Here is a 17288-nt window from a genome sequence, read left to right on the forward strand (position 1 = left end):
CGAGTTAAATAATTCTAACATCTATTACAATTATTTATTGCAAAAATTTCACATTTTAGACAAACTGAAATGCTTCCTTCCTCACATAATATTTATTTTACATAGAAAATCTAAACTTGGCATTACAGATAGAAGAATCAAAATTTTCTGATGAAAAATTTCGTAGCATAGATGGTATTGATTTTCATTGAAATTTACTTCATATACCTGGAAAAGTCAGGGAATTTTTTTTTCTGAAATTGAGTGGGAACCCTGATTAAATCAAAAGTTATTCAGTGTGATCTCTTTTTTTTTTGGCGCACTGTATATATTATAATAATTTTAGCATTTCCATATGGTGATAAGTTACCTATTCAGAACATCTACTTTTTTCAACAGATTTTTAATTCAGTAGATTGGCTGTCTATGTTTTCTTCAAGAAGTGTTGAACAAGATTAAATTATTTACCTGTGACATAGTTGTGAATAACTCAGACAGCTTAGATATTTCCCCTTCTTAAAAATCATACAATAACATCATTAAAAATGAAGATCTAAGTGTTTGAAAATTTCTTAGATTTTCAAGATGCTTTTTGACTCTAGACAATCTTTCAGTTTTAATAATACCTAAAAGCTTTTAATGATACAATGCAATTCTTGTTTGCATCTTTAAGATATTTATTGACACTTTATTTTAATTCATAAATTGCTTATATATTTTATTTATTACTTTATAAGTTAAAATTTATATATTTTTTTAAAGAAAAACTAATAGAAAATATGTTTTTTAAAAGTACATTATTTTTCATTTAGAGGTCATTTTTGATAGCTTTTAAAAGTTCTTTTTAAGCTCATTTTTTAATAATTTGAAATCCCTTGTTGGTAACAAAATAGTAAATAAATTATGCAGACAATTGAGTGTGTTTGTATTTATATTTTTCATCATAAATATAGTCTGGTTTTACATTAAAAGTGGTTGCTTACAATATGATTTTTATAACACACGAAAATCAAACTACTATTAGTGCATTTTTTTTAACACATTTTCACGAGAACTTTCTTTTTTCTTATTATTAATATTTGTGATAGTCTCTTTTTCAAGTATGAAACTGCTATAATGTTCTCAAAATATAAGTTTGATATTTTTTATTGCATTTCATGATTTTGAATTGTTTTTTTTTTTATTATAGTGCCCATTGTACCATCAATACCTACAATGGAGGCTGATGCTGGTAATACTTAAATATATTTTGTTTTATTTTATTAAAGTCGTATGATAATTTGAATGTTAAATTTATTAACTGGAGAGCTGTGGTGACTCGCGGGCTCAGGGGCAGATTCGTGGCGACGCTGCAACATTGTTGCAGAATGTTATTGAGTTCTTGCAGAAAGATTTTTCCTTAGAGAAGTAAAAAATTTAGCTTTTCTTTACTGCAGAAATTTTCAAAAGATTTCATCTTCAGAATTATATTCAAAAGATGCCTATCTCGTGACAAAAATGGTGCTTAAATGCTCTCATTTAACAAATTTTTAGCTTTGATTTAACAATCAACAATCGCTAAAAAGAAATTCATTACTTAAAATTGTGAATAGAGTGCACACCCTAATCCAAGTGTGTAATTATATGTATGTTTTAAATTTTTAAAAGAAAGTAGCATTAAAGAATTGAGATCATTTTAAAGTTGATTTCCTAATGTATAACTTATAATTTTTAAGCTCATAGTGAGCAATAATCACTTTTTTTTTTATATCTGCATATCAAGGGGTATTTAGCATTGATGTTTTTATACCATACTGGTGGGTACAGACTCCTTAGAAACTCCTTGGAAATAAAAATATCTCCAAGGAGTACTTGGAACTACTTAGATTTCCAAATTAGTCCTTAGAAACTCCTTAGATTATTGTGGTGCATAGATGAACTTACAAAGTCCTACTCCAGGGAAACTAAATAATATGACTTAGCTGTCAAAATCTAATAGTTTCAGGAAAATTTTAAAAGAAAAAAAATTTTAATAGCAAGAGTAAGAAGAAAAAAATTACAGCAAATAATTTTAATTTTACATGTTTCAAGCAAACTTAATTAGTAATTTAATGATTTTTTTTATTTTTTATAAAATGTCTTAGATTTTCTTACGCATTCAAATTTAAAAATATAAGATTGGTAGGTTTTTATGTTAATCTTTAATATCTGTACTTAAACAAGATTTATTAAAATATTTGAAACTGGAATATGTATTTATGTGTAAAAGTAATAACTTTATTTTTCTTGATGAAGTTTGACAGAGTCAAAATTTATTTCAAAAGGGCTAGAAAAAATATGCAAAATATACATTTTTGCAAGTTCCTTATAATAACTTCTTTTTAATTAAAAAAAAAACTTTCTAGTTATCTTTACACAAAGTTTTTAAATTTTTGATAAGTCCTTAAAATTTTGGACTCCTTGTTTTTCTTCTTCTGATCTCTGTATGAACCCTGGATATAAACCATATGATCAGTGGTCATGAGTTAGAATCCCTATGCCTTAACTGTGGAAAGTTTTCGTTTCCATGCAATACAAATGCAAGGCTAGTTTCCTCATGAAGGCTAAAATTGTCTTATTGGTTAATCCAATAGATTATGCTCTAGTGGCTTTAAAATGCAGTCGTGAGAGATTTCCACCAACTCACTAATTTCCCCCAAACCCTTGATTTGGGAAACTCTGCAAATCAAATATTTATGTTATGGGAAAATTTCCTCGGAGTTTCGCTGATGTAACTGTAAATGTAACTTTTATAATTTTTGCGAAATCTTGTTAATATCACATTTGTTCCTCTCTTACCTCCTCTTTAACCCCCCCCCCTTTTTTGCAGCCCAAAATCATGTTTGATTTTAAGTTTTTCACAAGACTTAGTTGCAAATCAAGATTTGTAACAGAATTTTTAAATCAATGCAGTATATTTGTTCCTTTTATTTTATTTGGTTTTATTTTTTATTTTATTTGGCTAAGTAAAGTTTTTTCGCACACTAGTTATAAAAATTAAGAAATTTGATTTGAAAATCTGAAGAAAGGAAATTTTCTTAGTGTTTATAGTATAGGTCAAAATCGACGGCTGCCTCTAATCACTGAGCAATGGAATGTAAAATGGCGATTCAAAATTTTTCTGTCACTTTTTGTCACCAATGCACCCCATAATTTTATTATTTCGTATAATTAATATGAAAATTCTTATCATGAATATTTTATAACATTCTGAAAATTATTTTATTCCATGCTTGTTTCCTAACATTTTTCTTCATTTGAGAAATAAACCTTGTAATGTTTACGATGGGTTGAGAAATTTTTTTTTTTTTTTTTTTTAAATTAGAGTTTTTAAAAAAAAGTGGCCATGTGTATCAAAAAGTGTTGTAGAAATAGAAAATAAAATGAAGGTGTTTATATTTTTAGTGAAGGCAGACAAAATGGATGCGTCTCTGAATAATGTTTGCATTCAGCCTCTAACGACAACCCTCAGTCTGCCTGGAATGCCTGTGATAACAGTGAGTGCAACGTTGCCCACAAATACTCTAGCAAATTTAACTATCTCATCACCTGATTCAACAACAACAACGGGTATGTATCCTCATTAATGCTCCTAAATTGTCCTTATTTGCACCAGTGGCGTAGTTTTTAGTGCATGTTCGAGGGGGGTTATCGCTCACCTCCTGATATATATATATATATACTCAATACGTTTAAGCCTGGTTGGTAGGAAGCTGAACTCGCGTTCGTGAGAACGGGGGTTCAAATCCGGCCGACAGAAAACTGTGGGAAATGGTGACTGGTGCACGTTAAATCTGTGGAGTCACAAAGTCCTCCATGACAAATCAATATATCTGGGGGTTACTGAATTGGAGATGGATCATTCTCTGGTTCAGGTCAAAATCACAATCTGTGGATGTATGAATGAGTCCGCCCTATAAGCGGGTGTGTAAGAAGTCAAATTCGTAACCATAGATGGCAGCACGGGAAAACAAGACCAACTGCACCCCCTCTGCTGCCTTAACGGCCGACAACAACAAGCACTTAAACTACATAAAGTGAATAATAATACTTTTTTTATATCTGCATCCTACTTACCTTACAATAGTTAATTAATCAAGTAATATATATAATTTCAGAGGGGGTTTTGTCCCCCAATCTTCCCCAAAACTACGCCACTCATTTGCACTCAAGTTTGCCACAAACGACTGTTTGTAACTATTTTTGGCCTCTGAGGAGACTATGACAACTTTTTTGCCTGAAAGGGCTAGAAAAGCAATTATTTTCAGGAAAAGGAGACTTTTCTGTACTCCTAGCGATGTTCTTTAGCATAAATTGTATTGACATATTGACAACCTGTGGCCCACAGGAGCTTCTAAACACAATTAGTATTATTTTTTTTTCTCAATAAAAAGAGGTAAAATATGTTGAAAATTTTGAACTGCAAGTTTGAGTCATTACTTTTTAATGCTTTCAATTTGCTCAGATTCCATTGTAGATCTATTTTCTTTTCAACGGTTATTGCTACGAAATTCTGCGTGGTTTTTAAAAAGAAAAACAATTTTTTATACGATATTACGGTGCATGGATTTCGAATTCAAGTGATCACTTTTCTATATATGTGTATATATATATTTAAAATAAAAGTATTTTTTTGAATGAATTCTAAAAATTAAAAAAAATTTATTTTCTGTAAATATACAAATTTTTTTTATACATAAATATTTAGTGCTAGAACACTAACGATAATATTAAAATTACACTAACATTTATATAAAAATTATCATATTTGCCACATACTTGACTAAAGGGATCATGGTATATGACAATTAAGTCATTTAATAAAATTTTAGTCATATTATTGAACAAATTTTGTTCTTATTTAGGCAACTATTTTCATAGTTTTTAGCAACTATTTTGTTCATTTTTTTTCTGTGGCAACCCTGCACAATTAATTCGATGAAAGTATTAAAACTAAAATAATGCTCAATACATGTTCTACATTCATTAAAATTTGAAATGAGTGTCACTTGCTAAAAAGAAAGAAAATGTATGTACATCTGAACTTTTTTTTTTTAAATCTAAATTTTAATGAACATGATATCTTCTAATATTGCTAGATATCAGAATACTAAAGAAAAATTCCCCTTAAACTTGAAAATGCTCTGAAATGCAAAATAATAATAATAATAAAATGAAAATTTAAAGAATGGCAAAAACTAAAATAAAGTACCGCATATCCCTGTGCAAACCTCCAAAATTTTATAAAAATCAGCGGGTCAACTTATAAGTCAAAATAATAATGAAAAGAGATTCATTGATCTATGCATTTTAAGCAATGAGATAGAAATAAACAACTCTGTATCAATTTATAGCTTTTTTATTATTATTTTTTTAATTTTAGAAATTTTTATGTTAGGTTTTTAATTATTTTAAAACTTACCAAAAATGTGCTGTCTCGTAACCAAAGTTAGAGGATCAACTTGCATACAGTAAATGTCATCAAAATCAGGCCTGATGAATGACCTAATTAAAATTCTTAAAAATGACTTCAGAATGGAAAATATTGCCTGTAAGAATCAGAAAAAAATACAAATCTTAACTTTTATTTGGAAATTTAATAAATGGTAAAGTTATTATTTGAAATAGGTTTATAAAATGAAATGTTAAAAAATTCCTGATAAAGACAGTAGGAATTCATAAATATTTAGTTACAATCATGAGAATTGCATTATCTAAAGTTTCTTGATATTCTTAAAAATAAAAAAAAGTCAATATGAAAAAGTAAGATCTTGAAAACTGGGTTCAACTCTGTTATACAGTCAAACCTAAAGTTAACCAAATCTAAAATTCAAATCATTATCTAAAGTTTCTTGATATTCTTAAAAAGAAAAAAAGTCAATATGAAAAAGTAAGATCTTGAAAACTTGGTTCAACTCTGTTATACAGTCATACCTAAAGTTAACCAAACCTAAAGTTAAAATCATTATCTAAAGTTTCTTGATATTCTTAAAAAGAAAAAAAGTCAATATGAAAAAGTAAGATGTTGAAAACTTGGTTCAACTCTGTTATACAGTCAAACCTAAAGTTAACCAAACCTAAAGTTAAAATCATTATCTAAAGTTTCTTGATATTCTTAAAAAAAAAAAAGTCAATATGAAAAAGTAAGATCTTGAAAACTTGGTTCACTATAACCGGGACTTCACTCTATCCATTCCACAAACAATTTTAACTAATGGTTTCAAACTCCTCTTTTTTATTACACATTATTTAAATAAATGACCCCATAAAATGAAATACAAAAATTACTGAAAAATAATATGCAGTATAAAAAAAATTTGTTAACTTTTATTTTTTATTACTCTTCGCCTTGTGTACAAAAGAATAGTAATCCTTAGATGATGCGCTATCTTCCACATCAGATGTGGAAACACACTTCCCGACTCTCCCATAATTTTTCCTGAATTTTTGTTATTCTGCTTTTAAACCTGTCTAACCAGCCATTCTAGCACATAAAAGTAGTCTCATCCAATCATTTAGCAAATTCATCGACTTTAACTTCAAACATTTGTCCAGATACTGAAAGATTGCGGCTTCTTTGAATGCTGAACCCATTCAATAATGAAGCAAACAGTAAAAAATGCTTGTTGCTGCATTCCATGCTATAGATGGTTTTGAAAATTGGTATATGTATTTATTTTGAAGTAGAAGTTTCAAAATTATTACATAAAAAATGAAGAAAATAAATGAGTGGGAAACAGAAAAAAGTTCCTCTCTTTTGGTTAACTGTATCCACAAAAAATATTATAGGTGTAAAGCATGGCACGGGAGCGAACATTTCGTTCACTCTATCTCGGGAGCTCACTATAGTGGGGTTTGACTGTATTTAAAATAACATTATTTAATGAAGAAAATGGTTATTCTAACATGCATGATCTTATAGGTTCTCATACAGAAGTTGGAAATGGTGATAGTAGTTCATATTCAGGCCCTGCTATGCCTGCACCTCAACATGTCTGAACTTGTCATTTCTTGTCTCTACTAGAACAATAACCCTTCTATTTCACTGTATTTACCACCAAACACTGAATCGATCATCAGACTTGTTTTAGCTTCAAAAAAGAAACTTCTGTTCTCTCTCTCTGCACTGGTGTTTATTTTGCAAAATTTTTATGTATGTTATGTATTCACTTGGCACTGCCAGGGAGCAATTCAAATATTAGTGACAGAAGAAGGGTTTGTAATTTGCTTATTTTTGCTGATAAGGGAGGAGAAATGCTTTTGTTAAAAAAGAAGAAAAAAAACTTCTTTTTTTTAAAAAAAAAAAAAAAATTTTAAAAGAAAAAAGGAAATATTACAATTGTAAAGAGTACAAATTTGTAATAGGAAAAGAAAGAAAATATTTCTTAAAAGATTTCCGAGATTCAGATTTTTTACCTCAAAAGATTCAAACAGAATATTCCACTCAACATTTTCTAAAATGAATGATGACAAGGGTCTGTCCAGGACAAATTTACTACCGTTTAGCGGTATTCTAAGATTCTCCGCCTCTTAAAATTTTGTTTTTATATCCCCCCCCCCCCCCAAAAAAAACTATAAATCCCCAAGTTTTTTTGAAATGAAACAACGAGGTTCTCACTCTGTAAACTATACAGCAAGTCAAAATTCGAATATCATTCTAAACATTTGAACATTATTGTAAATTTATTCTAACAGAACTTTATTTTTTATTAAATTTTTTTCTCCCTATGAAACTTTTTTCTGTATGAGCTAGTTGAAAATGTTCTCTTAATTTTCTTTTAGTTCTAGTACTGTTAAATGCAAGTCGAAATTTAAATATGGAGAATGGATTTTTAAATTTGGATAGAATTTTAAGCTCGAAATTTTACAGTAGCAAAATTATTTTTTATTATATGGGGGAAAATATATCGAAATTGACCAGTTATAAATGATTTTTATTTGTAGTGACCATTTTTAAAAATAATTTCTTGTTTTACCATAGTTTGGTGTTGATTTTTTAATGTAACTTTTAATTATCGCATATTATGTCTAAATTTTCACAAAGTAGATACCTCTAAAAAAACCTGGACAGACCCCTGGATAATGTATTTTATGCTAAGTTACGAACTTTGTGCTAAATATGTACTTAGCACTAAGAAACATCTTTATATTTGAATTTAATTCTAAAATTAGTTTGCGACAATAAAAGTATAAAACAATGATGAATTTCTTATGAAACATGGAAGGCGTTTTTGCTTATTTGTGCTAACAAGGGGGGGGGATGTGCATTTGTAATATTTGAATGGCCTCCATGCGCTGCAACCAACAACACCAGGCTTTAATTTACTTTCATTGTTTTCAAAATTCTTTGTAGTATTTTTTCTTACAAGAACTCTTAAAATATTCTTTTGATAAGTTTTCATTTAAATGTGTGCATAAAATGAAACTTTTGTTTTGCATTTACATTTAGATAATTATTTACCGATCCATTATTTTTTAATTATTTGTTGAATAAATAAATTATATATATTATTGATTCTTGTGGTTTATATGATGAGATTTCCTTTTATTTTTTATTTTTTTGCTATTAAAAACAGAAATAATGTGGATAAAAATAATTTCTCATCTCTAAAAAGGATAAAATAATTTATCCTTTAAATCATTCCCTTTTTCAAAATAAAAAAAAATGTGCATGTAAATTTAATTTTGAAATTCAAACTATGTTAATGCTATTTGAAGGAGAAGGGATTTTTAATTATAGGTTTTGCATGTTTTTTTTTTCACAATGACAAATGGAAGTAATAGGTATAAAGTATCTTCTCATTTTATGAATTATCCTCAAATTTCACTGCCTTACAATGTGGTGAATAATTGAGTTTTACATCAATATTTTAAATATTCATTTTTTTAGAAAATTAAGATAGTTGAAATAATGGTACATGTTCAATTTAATTTTACTTTTTAACTAATTTTTAAAAATAGTCCCTTTTACATAATGTTATGTTTAGGTTCCTACATTATTTGGTATAACAAATATAATTTACACTTTTGTTAAATATAAATATAGTTAACATTTTACTTTTTAATTTTATGTAAATTGGCAATGAAAAGTCATACTTTTTGAGTGAGAATCTTGAACTTAGTTTGGTGACTCTAAAGAAATAAGTAAATGATGAATGTTGTTTTAAGGGTGGAGATGCTTTCTTTTTAAATTGTAGATTTTGTATGCTATTATTTTTCTTTTACTTTTTTTTTACATTTTGTGAATTATTCGCAAAGTTCTTTTATTCGTTATCCCCTGTATTACAACAACAAAAAAAGCATATGAATTTAGTTTTTCAATTCTAAAAAATATTTTAATAATGAATGCTATTTGAAATGGAAGAGTGCTATGTTTTTAAATTATAGATTTTGCATGTTATTCTATTTTTTTTTCCTGTTACATATGGAGATAGTGTGGATAAAAGATTTTCCAATTTTGTGAATTATCCCCTAAATTCACTTATCTCATTCAATCTAGTATTGCAACAAAAAAAGCATATAAATTTAGTTTTTTAATTTAAAAAAGAAATTTAATAATGAAATCATGATTTGAAGGGGGAGAGAAGACTGTTTTTTGTCAGATTATGGATTTTTGTATATTTGCATTTCATGGTGTATTATACTTTATCACTGTTTTTATGTGTGTGCGCCAATGAACAGTTAGCTTCATTGCATACATTAAGTACAATTTCCAGTTCTTTTTTTAACTTAAAATATTTTAACGTAAACTTTAATCTTCTTTTTTACCAACAAAAAAAAAAAGTTTTATTGAAATAATGGACTATCCCAGGGTTTTTCCCGATTCAAAATCTTTTTTTCCTGATTTCTAGCTTTTTGTCTTGGTGTTCTTGTTTTTTGTGTATGTTCACAACGTCCCAAGTTCTACAAATACAAGTGCTGGTTTTAATATAATAAAGAATCAAAAGATATTTTATGCTACTTTTATTTTAAGTAATAAATAGTGATTGTAAAAATCCCAAAATTCAATTGAAAAACAAGGAAAAATTGGGAAATTTTATCAAGCTAGGAAAATTAAGAAAATGTTAAGAAATTTTATTAAAATATCCAAAATATCAAGGAAAATGAACTAGTTTGATGCCAAGTCCAATATTTTCTTCCAAAAAACGGTCTTTATGGTCCAGATTAACCTAAATAAAAACTTGTTTGAAATTAATAAGAATGAAGTAAATTTGAAATGAATTTTCAAATTTACTTAAAACAATGCGAATTTTTTTTTACTTAGAAATGAGAATAGAAAAATCAGGAATATTTCTCTCCTTTCCAATGAACGAGAAAAATATCTTTAGGATATAATTCTGATGAAAAGAAGGAAGAAAAAATTATTTTATGGCTTCAATTCTTTCTTTACTCTGTTTTTTAAATTTGAAATCTATAAACATGAAGATGCAGAGTATAACAGTTTTGGTTATACCTATCATTTCAATTAATGTTATAATAATTTTTTAAATTTAGCTTTGTGTTATTGTTGGAGTAAATAGTAACTTTGGTAAGTCATGAAAAATACTTTGACTTATTCATGGAAAGTCATGAATTTGAAAATGTAAAATATAGCAGATACCCTGTATGTGTTTTACAAAACCTTTGAATAAATTGACCCATCTCTCTGAATCAAAGACCTTTTCTTGAAGAAAAAAAATTTTGGTTTACATTTAAACTACTCGGATTGTTTGATATCCACTATTTTTAAACTGACTAACATTATCAAAATATTTTTCCTCTTTCTTCCTTCAAGCTTGTATTTCTTTTGTAAGTCAATTTGTTTACAATTTTGCTGAACTCTGTCATATTAAAAGAGCAATATCAGTAATACATGAATTTCACAAAATTGACCCATCACCTTAAATCGAAAATCCTTTTTTTAAAAAAAAGATGTTGGTTTACTTAAGAAAAAAAAAACTATTTGGGTTGTTTTGTATTTTAAGCTAACTCTATTATCAAAATATCTCCCTCCCCCCCTTCAAACTTGTATATCTTTCAAGTCACTTTGTTATGATTTTTTAAGCACTCAAATCCTGCATTTTTAGTGGAGATTATATAAGCAAAACTCTATATATTTATATCGTATGTGAAATCTAATTTATGAAAGTATTTATTTTAATTTTTTTTGTTTGTTGAATTTATGATATTTGGAAATAAATTATTGTATACTTGCTAAATGTTTTGTTCAGCTACTAAATTTTTTTTTCTTCCCATCTCTATCCAACTTATTTCTCTCTCTTTATAAATGAATGAATGTATCACTTTATGGAAGTGGGGGACAAATCCCCTTGCTTTCAAACTATATAATGTTTGTGGAAAATTTGGATGATTTAAACAGAGGATTTAAAACAAACATGGAATGATAATAAAAAGTTTGTATACAGTGAACTTTTGTGGCTACTACCAATAATACGTGCAAAAGGCTACTACGTTCAAAAGGATACTACCAATATTTTATGATACATTTATTTGTTTCTTAACCGCTTCCCTCAACAATTATTTTGAAGATAAAAAAAAATTTCAAAAAATCAACATATTTTTTTATTTTATTAATAAATACAAGGAGCTGAAACAAAACATAATACACAAGTTTTAAGTTGAAATTTTAATTTTTTTTTTATGTTTAAGAACCATTTAATTTACTATCACGAGTGTCCAGCAGTGGACTGATCGTTAAGACGCAGTTCCCAGCAGATCACCGAAGTCAAGCATCACTGGCTGTGGGTGGGTGACCACTTGGATCAGTCTGTGTAGGGACTGAGGGTGTGCGTCATGGGTCCTCGATAAACTGTTCTACCGTAAAGTGCTCGACTACGCTTGCAGGTCGTCGGGCTACCGAAGCAGGGGGAGCCATCCCCTCTGCAGAGGATCAAAATGGTGATGGCATGTCTTCGGATCTTCCTCGGGGATGCTTCCCAGACCGTCGCCAATAGCCCATTGTGCAGCTCTAGTGCGACGTAAATGAACTACTACAACAACAACTTTCCCGAGTTGTCTGGAGCAAAAGAAAAAAGTTAAATATTAGTCTTTGTATAATAGTTTGTAAAACAAGGGACAACACAGTGATACTTTTTCAAACGTCAGTGAAGGAGTACACCATTTTCTTATTGCTCTGTCAATTCAGCCCTATATTGTTTATTTATACCTCGACCCGCCCTATTCAAGGCACACGAGAGTAGAACAAACATTCTACAGACAAAACATACATAAAACACAAAAAATTACATTAGCAGCAAGTATAAATGGCATATAAAGAATAAATTAAAATATGAAAATATTTACACTATAAAATACAAAGGCATAGTGAAATGCCTTAAACAAAAGCATAGAAAATAATTTTTACGTAACTTTAAACTAAAGCACAGAAGTTAAAATGCATTTTAACTCTAAAATTAAGTATAAGAGAATAAATGAAGCAAAATATTAGAATCACAAAGAAATTCAAGATACAAAAGTCATGGATAACTTGAGAGTTTGACTAAAACAAATATTGTAAGATGGGTTGATAGAGTTTGTTGACACGGAGTGACAGTTAGGTTACATTGTTAGTTGAATCTGGTGGATTTAACATGTCCTCAAGTGTAGTTTTGATGATTTCTTTAATAATTCTTCTGCAGGTAAAGTTTGAGAATAGCTGATGTTCTGTTTTGTTCTGGAATTCCGTGCCACGCTGTGCATGAAATTTTGGGCAGTGGCAAATCAAGTGTATTATATCTTGTTGAGAATCACAATAAGAACAAATTGAGGATTTTCTAAAAAATCTTGAAAATTCAGCCCTATCTAAAACACTCTCAGCAAAACTCTTAAATAAAAGTTCCAATCTCAGCAGATAATGTTTTTTTCTTCCTATGGAGTAAAAACGTGATAAAACAAATTCTACTAACCCAGAGATTTCTGGGAATGATAAATTTTTGCACTCTATACGTACCCGGGATAATCAAGGAAGCAGTTAATTAAAGAATATAGAATAAATGGTTTAGAAACATAAATAAAAGTATGTTTCGTGTCGCAAGAGCCAAAATTTGAGTGATACTAATATCAAAGTTGCAGGCAAAGAGCTAAATTAAATGTAAATAAAATGCAAAAAATAATGTAGTTTTTATATTCTATATAGCATATAGTTAACCCATTAATGTATTTACGAAATGGATTGATTGAGAGCAAAAATGAATAGTGTAATATTGTCAATCTGGTTTTCTCAATGAATCAATCTAAAATAAATCTCTAATAATTCATCCCAAGTGGATGAAACACTTTACGATAAAATAAAAACATACCAAGTATTTGATTATTTCAATCTATTCCTAACGGCAGCATGGAGAAGAGATCCAAGAAAGATCAAACTATAACATAATCAATATTAGGTTTGAAAATGCCAACAAGACTGTGAGAATTATTATAACATATTTGCTGTAAGAAATGAATAATAAATAGATCTTTGTTTTCGATGAATGAGTCTTTACATTGGTCAGTCATTCTCAACCACTGTGCCGCGGCACTTTTGTGTGCCGCCAAGTCCTTAAAATGTGCCGCCAAATGTTAGAAATGATACAATAAAAGTTATAATGCTTTTTCTTTACTACGAGTATTGTTTAAATTAAAGAAAAGTGTATATATATATATATATAATATTTATAATTTTTCCACGCTTTAACCGCGTGATCATCTTTGTCGGCGATTGTCTTGTCTCTAACAATCATAAAATTAGTTAAAATAAGAAGGAAGTGCTTAAATTGTCTTTGATACACAGTTTAAAAAAATGTTGAAAGAAGTAAGAAATTTAATGACTATTAAAATTAATAATTAATAAGGGAAAGCAAGCTAAATATTAACTTTCAAACCGAAATAAAAGCTAATCATTAAAGTAAGCTATGCAATTAATAGTTATGAATACAAATACACAATTTAAAAAAATGTTGAAATAAGTAAGAAATTTAATTACTATTAAAATTAATAATTAATAAGGGAAAGCAAGCTAAATATTAACTTTCAAACCGAAATAAAGGCTAATCATTAAAGTAAGCTATGCAATTAATAGTTATAGAAACAAATTAACAAAGGATAACAAACAAAAAATAAGCTAACAATTAATAATTAGCAAAAAAACTAGTTAACAAGATATCACAAAAAATTAACAATGTAAAAAAACAACAGTTAATAACTGAGGAAAACAAGCTAACAATTAAAATCTAGCCAAAAAATGAATAATGCTTATTAACTAATAAAAAATTAGTCGGAAGAAATAATTAACCCCCTTAATAAACATGCTTTTGTAGTACATATTATTTTATTTCATATTCAAAATTATTGTCACAAACTATTTAACACAATGTATTATAGGTAAGTACACAACCTTTGAACTAATTTTTTTCATTGTGTTCCGTCAAATTTCGAAATCGTTAAAAGTGTGCCACCATGAAAAAAAGGTTGAGAATCACTGACATTGGTATTTGAAATAAAAAGTGAGTCGTTTACGTGGATCTATGAGAAAAGAATAACATATTCGATTCATAATGATTAGAAAAATAAGTTTAAGTAATGAAAGAGATATTTTAAACATGTAATTGTGGCATTGCAATACTTTATTTCGTATAATTTGAATTTATATAAAAGGAGTGTTGAAATATCCGAAATTTTTCACTGTTTCAAAGTTTTCTGCAACCTAAAGTGAAAAGTTTCTGTACGATTAAAGCAACACATTGTTAGTTAGTTATTTTTTTTTAAATAATGAAGTGAGCGAAATAAACACATTCATTGATAGAATCAATCGCTATAAAAAAATATAATACAAAAGCAGTTTGTACAAAGAATTCACACTATTTATGATTGTTTTCACTTATTTTTTGATATGTAATTCAGTTAAAAAAAATGTGACTTACTTTTGACAAACAACAATGACAATCACCATTTGACAAATGTGACAAACTTTTTGTTTACCCTGATTGTCATATGACCTAAGGTAGGGGTGCACAACCTTTTTGAGTGAAGGGCCGCACTTGTATTTAGACATGCTAATGACAAATGTTGTAATGTTTATTTAAACATTAGCGTTCCATTTTTTTTATCGATAAACTCAGTAATATCAATAACTTAGTAGTATTCCATTATTAGAATTCATTCAAAAATAAAAAAAACTTATACTTTAAAAAAAAAAAATTTGCTTTTTTTATCATATGAACAATAGATTTATCAAAATAAATAAACATTGAAGAAAAGAAATATTTTTTTTCTATCATATCATGCAATACGAAAACTCATCTTAGAAATCATGCAATACGAAAACTCATTTTAGAATTAAATTCTAATAAATAAAAAAAAGCTGCAATGCCCACAGAATGAAAGTAGGAAAAAGTTTAGTCGTAATATAAATTCAAATTAAATATTTTAATTGAAGAAAATTTATAGGTTTTAAACAAAAGCCTAAAATAAAAACTGTGATAGTTCAAAATAAAATTCAATGCTTATTTTGTAATGTACTTTATTATTTTATTTTATTAATTATTAGATTTTTTATATCGTAAACATTTTCCTTTTTTTTTTATCGAAAAAGATCACTTAAGCAACAAAAAATTGAACAAACAGTGAGCAGTATCAAAAAATTCAAGTTTTCCGCCATTTTTATGAATTTCTCAAATTGCTATAACATTGCATTTAAATTAACGAGTATTTGGCCCTTCTGTGAAAAATTATAGTTGGTTCAATGATCAGTCAAATATTCGGCAGAATATTTTTTTAGAAATGTATTTTTCTAAGTTTTTTTGAATTTTTATAGATATTACTTTTTTTTTTAAATTATAATCAGACAAGTCAATTTTGTCATTTTTTCGATACTTCGAGAAGGATTTTTTTTCCATTATTTGCTGTTTTTATTATAACCCAGCATTTTAACAGAATGTCTCATACTATTATTTTATTATCACATCACTCTTTCCCTGTACTGTAACATAAATAACCAGTTACATAGAAAAGTGCGATTTTCAGTATTAAAGTTTTGTTTCAGGAACTAAGAAAAAAAAAAAATTCTGTTTTTCTTTTTTTAGGCATTTTTATTATGACTCAGCATTTTTTTAAAAAATAAACTTACTTTTACTAATAAACTACTTTTAAAAAATAAAAATTTTTTCATAGCAATTTTTTTTCTTCTAAAATTATGGCAATGAGAAAAATTTAAATTGAGATTTTCGGCATAAGATTTTCATTTAAAAAATTAAGAAAGTCTTTTCTATCTTTTTATGTTCTTTAAATAAATTTATGAAAAAATATATTTACGCTGAACTCAGCACGAATGAAGCGTGTCAAATGCATGATTTAAAATTTGCATGTCGTGATAGAATAATTGGAATTTTTTATAATACGTGGGAATGCATAGCAATAACTGCCGAGAGAAATTGTTGAAAATAAAGAAATAATTGCATAAAAAATCACTTGGATTTAAAATGAAATCGTCACAAATAAAGTGCACAAAAAGTGATTATTTAAATGTGCGATCTGAAACTCGCGTCGTAGTAAAAATTCGGGATTTTCGAAATCACGTAGAAAAGCGGAAATAACTGTTTAAAAAAATCATTTATATTTACGATAAAATCGGCTAAAAGAAAGCGCGTTAAACGTACATTTACTAAAGAATCTGTTAAAATTGACTGTTTCAAAACGTGATGACTTAAAAGTGCGATTAAAAATTGCCATTTTTTAAATTTTTTTTATTGTGTTTAGAAGCTCTCGCGGGCCGCACTTCAGTAGTCGAAGGGCCGCAGGTTGTGCACCCCTAACCTAAGGTAAAACTTAGCACTTGGGCAGATCAACCAAATGAACTCTTTAGTGGGCCATTTATTTCTAGTAAAGGTAAATTTAAGAATTTTTGGAATTGAAATTTACGTAAGATATAAGTATGAAAATTACGTAATTGATATAAGAAAAGAAAAAACTCATTTAGCTTTAAAAAAAATTAATTTAAATTTTAATGCTATTTTTTTTGGTGGTAAGTATATTTACCACGGCCTATTCGGAACTTATTAACTTTAATTTTTCTTTATTTATAAAATTAATTTTATAAATGTTACAAACTTCAGAAGGAATTATGCATTTTGTAACTTTTTCTTATACTAAAAAATGGTTGCCAATTTTATTTAAACACACTTCAAGAAAGCTGAAGTAATTAACAACCTAAATTAAAAATGGTAGAAAAGTTAACGTGGACTTTAAAAATGGATTTTAAGTATTCTTACCTTAGAAAGGGTTAATCAGCAGATTAGGTACCCTTTAAAGGGGAA

General features: G+C 27.8%; 1 protein-coding gene across 1 annotated transcript in view; it reads left to right on the plus strand.

Moving 5' to 3' along the window:
- Grasp65 (Golgi reassembly-stacking protein 2) overlaps positions 1 to 8508 on the plus strand; it is a 34318-nt gene extending 25810 nt beyond the window's left edge. The window contains exons 8-10 of the mRNA XM_087167003.1: positions 1169 to 1210; positions 3403 to 3567; positions 6920 to 8508. Of these exons, the coding sequence (XP_087023129.1) occupies positions 1169 to 1210; positions 3403 to 3567; positions 6920 to 6996 (284 nt within the window). The 3' untranslated portion in view covers positions 6997 to 8508. The remainder of the gene's footprint in view (positions 1 to 1168; positions 1211 to 3402; positions 3568 to 6919) is intronic.
- The last annotated feature ends 8780 nt before the right edge of the window (positions 8509 to 17288 follow it).

This window comes from Parasteatoda tepidariorum, chromosome 7 (assembly GCF_982258835.1).
Source record: "Parasteatoda tepidariorum strain Cologne lab strain chromosome 7, Ptep-v5.0, whole genome shotgun sequence".
Taxonomy (NCBI): Eukaryota; Metazoa; Arthropoda; class Arachnida; order Araneae; family Theridiidae; genus Parasteatoda; species Parasteatoda tepidariorum.